This window comes from Schistocerca gregaria, chromosome 2 (genome assembly GCF_023897955.1).
Source record: "Schistocerca gregaria isolate iqSchGreg1 chromosome 2, iqSchGreg1.2, whole genome shotgun sequence".
Lineage (NCBI taxonomy): Eukaryota > Metazoa > Arthropoda > Insecta > Orthoptera > Acrididae > Schistocerca > Schistocerca gregaria.
The window spans coordinates 675707636-675714037 of record NC_064921.1 but is presented as its reverse complement, the minus strand read 5'-3'; the positions used below and the strand labels follow the sequence as shown (position 1 = coordinate 675714037).

The 6402-nt window shown below is 37.1% G+C and overlaps 1 protein-coding gene across 1 annotated transcript; it reads left to right on the top strand.

Annotated features, from left to right (window-relative positions):
* Nucleotides 1-722: 722 nt before the first annotated feature.
* On the top strand, nucleotides 723-2733 carry LOC126336304 (DNA excision repair protein ERCC-8-like). Its single transcript, XM_049999844.1, has one exon. The coding sequence runs from the start codon at nucleotides 1197-1199 to the stop codon at nucleotides 2421-2423; it is 1227 nt and encodes a 408-aa protein (XP_049855801.1). The 5' UTR covers nucleotides 723-1196; the 3' UTR covers nucleotides 2424-2733.
* Nucleotides 2734-6402: the final 3669 nt, after the last annotated feature.

Below are 6402 nucleotides of genomic sequence, written 5' to 3'. Positions count from 1 at the left end.
TTAAGGAAGCTTTCCTGCTCATTTGTTCTGCCTTCATCTTTGAACTTCAGACACTTGTGACTGCAACGACTCAGATGTGAAGACGTTAATCATCTCATCTTTGCTTGCCAAAAGAATGATCAACATAGGAAAAAAAATCCCCTCTCAGCTGGGACATCCTGGGATTCCATTCTCTTTCAGTATTATTAGTCTACATCATGGAGTGCTTCGACGTCTCGCAAGATTCATTTTAAGGATTTATATGAAAATTTGGCCAACGATATATAAAACAGTATAATGACCATTTTTCCTACAGAACTAATTACAAGTGAAATCTATTTTCTAAAGTGTCGGGGTTCATTAAAACGCTGCATAGAAGATAGGCTTGTATCAGAGATATTGCACTTGTCCGTAGCTAAATAGTGTTTACTGTTGAAATCCAAGTAAAATAAATAAAAATTCATAATTAACATTTTATTTTTCAAAATGTGTATCATTTACCACTGTTATAAGACAGTTCGCTAATGACGTAATATGGACGTCACATTATTCTACAAATACTTGACAATGGTGATAAATGCTGCTGGCTCTAAATAAGAAAAAAATGGGTGAAAAATGCAGTTATTTATAACTTTATGAATTACGTAAGAAAAAAACATATTGTATGAGGAATATAGGCTCTATGTAATCCTTTCTTTGGCTATTTATAATTTTATCGTTGTTTACTTCTCTGTTTCAATACTATACTCTGTCGTATCACTGATGGTAACTCATAACTTCACTTCCAACGTTCGGTAGCTGGCGACTTGACGTGACGTGACTGACAGTGTGAACACACCCTGTTCATGACGGTGCTGTGACGTGATATGACGTGACGGTCAGCGTAAATTCGTCTTTATGCAGAACAATATGATTTTTGACAACTCTAGAGGCAACATAAACTTGCATGTTGCGCACAACTTTTAGCAAAGATATGCGAAAGCTTTGTATGTCTACAAAGATCATAGATTATGCAGATACCTCTGTTGGTTTTCAGTCAGCTGTTTATGTCAGAGCATGAAGAGTTTAGTCTGTTTATATACTGTTTGATACGTGAACTGTGAAGTTTTGTTTTGATGTGTAGAAGTGAGTGACTGACTTACACAGTGGTTGAAAGAAGATTTTTTTTCATTTTTATTCGTATCCGTTTTGTGTGAAATGTGAAAGGATTCGTAGTAATGATTCGGTTTCTGGAAGATGTGAGGATGGGTATTGTAGACCCTAAATCTTTTGTCTCTGTTGAAACCACCAAGAGATCATACAATCTCCAACTCAGCAGGCACAGGGACGTAGAAAATGCCCATACAGCAGGTGTCAATTCCCTAGATGTCGATGCTGTACAGGGCAAATACCTTATATCAGGATCGGCTGATGGGACCATTCATTTTTACGATTTGTTTAATTATAGTGGCTTACCACACTTTACTTCAAAGTTGGTGTACAAAATTAGCAGAAAGAACAAAAATGCCCATAAGCATAGTATAGAATGTGTTCAGTGGTATCCTTTCGACGCTGGAATATTTCTGACAAGTGGTATGGACAAGCAGCTCAAAGTATGGGATACCAGTTGTATGACTCCGGCGGATTTATTTCGTTTTGAAGGCAAGGTCTTTCAGCACCATATGTCGTCCGTGGGCTCCGGCACGAAGCTCATTGCAGTGGCAACGTCCATCAATCAGGCGATACTTGTTGATTTAGTTTCTGGTTCATACACCCATGAATTAAGGGGACATACAAGTGCAATACTGAGCTGCCGCTGGTCTCCAAGAGAAGAACATGTTTTAGCTACAGCGAGCTGTGATAACAAGATCATTTTATGGGATGTACGAGCAGCGAAAAGCTGTTTGATGGTATTGGATCAACATAATGGTAAAGGGCGATCAAGCAAAGAAAACTCGGATACTCATACAGCACATGATGGTTACGTCAATGGTTTATGTTTCACATCAGATGGTCTTTTTCTTTTGTCTCTGGGTACTGACAACAAAATGCGTCTGTGGAATACATATAATGGCAAAAATGAAAGAGTTAATTTTGGATCAATTTCAAGTGAAACCAAGAAGTGTGTCCAGTTTGATGTTGCCAAAATTTCAAATCCTCGACTGGTCTATGTCCCATCAGACGGCAATATTTTTGTGTATGAAATAGAAACAGGTGTGAAAGTGAGCACATTATCTGGCCATTATAATTGTGTGAACTGTTGTGTCTATCATCCTCATTTCCATGAACTGTATAGTGGAGGTAATGATAGAAATGTTCTGATCTGGACTGCAGATCATTGTCAGGATTCAGCATATGACGAGTACCTAAAATCACAGAGCAGTAAGACTGATTCTTCTGACAGGCGAAGAATAATACCTCATAGGAATGTCACTGTGGATACGTGGAGCAGTGATGAAGATTAATTAGTTAGCTACAAGAAACAAACACTTGGTAAACGTAAGGTACATCAAACGGAATTATAGTAGCACCTGCAGTTTTAGTCACATTTATGTATACTTTTTTTGTTCATATCTCTAAAAAAAGAGATGAATGGCTGTGATGAAGTATTTGAATGCCCTCTTTCCATTTTTTTTAAAAAAAAGAAAACATTGTATTCCTTATTGAATGCTTTGTATTTATGTTTTATACATATATTATTAATTAATTAATTTACCTTGTAAAAAGTGTACAAGACATATTTATTGAAGCTTAGTAAAATTTTCATATACCTGTTATCTGTGTTGTTTACTGAAGAGGTAGTCAGATTTCCTATGGACTCTCGTGTAAATATTCTGGAGATATGTGAGAAACTATACTGTACAAAGTGGATGCATTTCTATGTTGCAATACCCTTCACAAATTTTCGCAAGTGAAGTAATTATTTTTATTTGCTAATTAAGGTGCCATGATACTAGAAGTTGGTCTGTGTCATTTGTAACTAATTAGTTGTCAAAAGTTGTATTAATAGAATACTGATGAGAAAGTTCTGGTATTTTCCAAAACAAAATGAGTCTGTAAAGGTCATATGTGACTTGTGTCCCTCCTCAAAAACTTAGTTGTGGTGGCAGGCTGAGTGGCAGCATAGTCAGAGCTCTTCTTTAGATTGGAAGGTGACAGTTTAGTTGTAACCTGGCAAAGCCAATGAATTTGTACAAAACTGTGGTGGTGGAAACAGATTGTTGTTTAGCATATCATGATGTCCACATTAAACATACAGCTACTTTCCTTTAAAACACTAAAACTAAAAAGTAAATTCAAAATCTATATTACATAGAAGATAATTCTCCAGCAAGTATTTTGTGGTTTGTTATGCATCATGTGTGTGCTGTACATCAACTTCAAAATAAAGAGTCCACTGCAAAAGCCAATAACATTAATGAGTAAAAGTTACTTAGTGAAGTCACCTCCCCCCCCCCCCTCCCCTTTCACTTTTTGCAGTCTATTTATGGTACATGGGGAAGAGTTATGTTGCACATCCCCCCACCCTTGCATTTTTGTAGTTTATGTAGACCTATGTGGGCCTACATAATATGCACCAAAGTTCTTGTCAGAGATTTTTCTATCATCTGATACAGCTTTTCCAAATTTATCTTGCAGTTTTAATATTATAGTGAAAAATGCATCAAATATGACACACATGTAGACACTGGGCTACATGACAGATCCATCTGTCCCACAAGCTTTATTGTGAATTCACATTTGTTGCAACTGACTGATCACCTTTCAGCCTAACCTAGACCCCATGATAGGCTAGTGATTAATCTGTAGCACTTATCATGCTGAAGCACTTCTGCTACTGTCAACAGCAAATCATGGTGTGTAGCGTACCCTAGGTAAACAAAACTTCAACTTACTCCCTGGAAAGTTTATTTTGATGAACAAATGCTCTGTTTCCAATGCAAAAATCTTGATTTTGTTAGTTGGTGGTGAGTTTTTGACATCCACGCCGAAAAGAAAAGAAAGAAAATATTTTGATTGAGTTTTGAATATGACACATAGCTCTGTGAACTAAATGTATATCAGCTTGGTGTCACACACTGAAAAGTCATCATTAAAGTCTATCTCTTATTAAAACCATGCTACAAAGTGACTGTGTGCCTGATTATTAAGATCGATAAAGAATTTTTATATATTGTTTTCTTTAGTATCTTTGGATTATAGTTTCCCAATGTATAAGCTTCTAGCTGTCTGAATAAGTATTTTCATCTGTCTTCTTTCCACTAGTGGAAGATAAATAAAAGATACTGTGTTTCAGTAATACAGTTCTACATATCCTTGATTTATGTCAGATGTAATAAGAGTTATGTAAGTATTTCTACTACAGTTATTAACAGTTACACAGCCTATTTGAAGACACATTTCTAGATATCCATGCCACTGACAATTTCTACAATCATTGCTTGCAGCACCTGATGAAAATTGCGAGGTCATTCATTGAAATATTATACATGGACTCATCAGTGTGGTTGGACATCCAGAAATGTAATAGCCACAGAGTAGAACAGAAATCACAATATAGAGTGCTGTTTTGGTATATTTTCCAATGTAGTTGGGTTGAATATACACTTTGTGGATATTTTTTTGCTTATTGTAGAAATCAATATCTGGTCTAGCTTCCCTATTACAGGTAGGGCTGTCTAACTACTGTATATCAGGAAAACATTGCCATTTCTGAAATGATTAACTTTTTTTATGAAGTTATTCTGCTGAAAGACCAGGAAAACATTAAAGGGCCTTGAATTGTGTTTGATTAGCTCATCTGGTAGAGCACTTTACTGTGGAAGGCAAAGATCCCAGGTTTGAGTCTTATTCCGGCACACACTTGTACTCTGCCAGGAAGTTTCATATCAGTACACACACACTGTTGCAGAGTGAAAATTTTGCCCTGGTAACATCCCCCAGGCTGTGGCTAAGCCATTTCTCTGTAATATCCTTTCTTCCAGGCGGGCTAGTCCTACAAGTTTCACAGGAGAACTTCTGCAAAGTTTGGAAGGTAGGAAATGAAGTACTGATGGGAGTGAAGCTGTGAGGGCTGGTTGTGAGGCATGCTTGAGTAGCGCAGTCGGTTGAGATATTTCTTGCAAAAGGCAAAGGTCTCAAGTTCAAGTCCCATTCTGGCACACAGTTTGAATCTGCCAGGAAGTTTCATATCAGCCTTCATTCTGTTAATCTACCATCCCTCTCTTATATAGCATGTGGGGAAAAATAAACACCGAAACCTTTCCAAGTAAATTCAGACTTCTCTTATTTAGTCACGATGGTCATGGGTGGGAGTCAACAAAATATTTCTGCATTCAGAGTGAAACGAAATGATCGTATGGCATTTTTAGGCAGATACCTCATCTGGGGTACTCAGCCACCTGGTGCAAAATCTTTTTAATTGATGCTGCTTCAGCAATTTGCATTTTGGTGATGATGAAATGATCAGAAGTTGATGACTGAAATTGCATGAAGAGTTCTTGATGCAGCAAAGAATGCTTTTGTTTTAATGATTACCACCTCAACTCACTTATTGTACCCGTGACACACACTCCCCATGTTTGTGATAATACAAAATAATCTTCCCTCCTTTGAACTTTTTCAGTAGTATTGAATTCATAGGTTGTGGAATTAATAGGCTAGTTGGTGAGTCATGATGATATTAAACCTCTCAGGATGAGGAAGACACTAAAACTAAAAACATTCTGAGAGATTGAGACATCCCTAACACTCCTGAGGTTGGGCTGTAGGCAGCAGAGGGAAAAGGGCGACATGTAAGCATAACTCTGGGACCCATAGGAAAATTTCAGCCATACTTATTACACGTATTGATTACTAGGCCTATGTAGAAAAAATCACCTTGGTGGTAAGATAACCACATCTGTGCCAGGAGTGAGGGCAGGAAGGACCACCAATGACATTTCATTCCTGGCTGTATGAGTAGGGATGGGTAGAGAGTGACATGTACAAATAATGACAGTTATCAATTGAAATCCACTATTATGATTTTGAAAAGATGTTTCATTATAATTTCTAGACAGTCTTTGTGCTTTTAAAATTATGTGTATAAACCCAATTTAGTTGTACACTGTAGTCAGCTTTCATCTCATTTCATATCTAAATAATATTAGGATAAACATGTAAATTGGGTAGTGCCATGTAGTTAGCTACTAAATAAATGAAAAAAAATTATTACCAGAATATCACTGCTTGCTACTGTACACTAACGAACACACCACACCCCACTGTCTGCTTTATGGTAGATATTCAGTGGACTTACCTTAAGACAAGATTGCTCACATTATTGAAATCTGATGTATTATTTGGCCCACATCAAAACACGGCAAGTGTGCAAGTTGTGTTTTCTCTGTTCTACATCTACATCCATACTCCGCAAGCCACCTGACGGTGTGTGGTGGAGGG

Excerpts from the sequence above, each read along its gene's own strand:
- LOC126336304 (XM_049999844.1), top strand. The coding sequence starts at position 1,197 with ATGATTCGGTTTCTGGAAGATGTGAGGATGGGTATTGTAGACCCTAAA.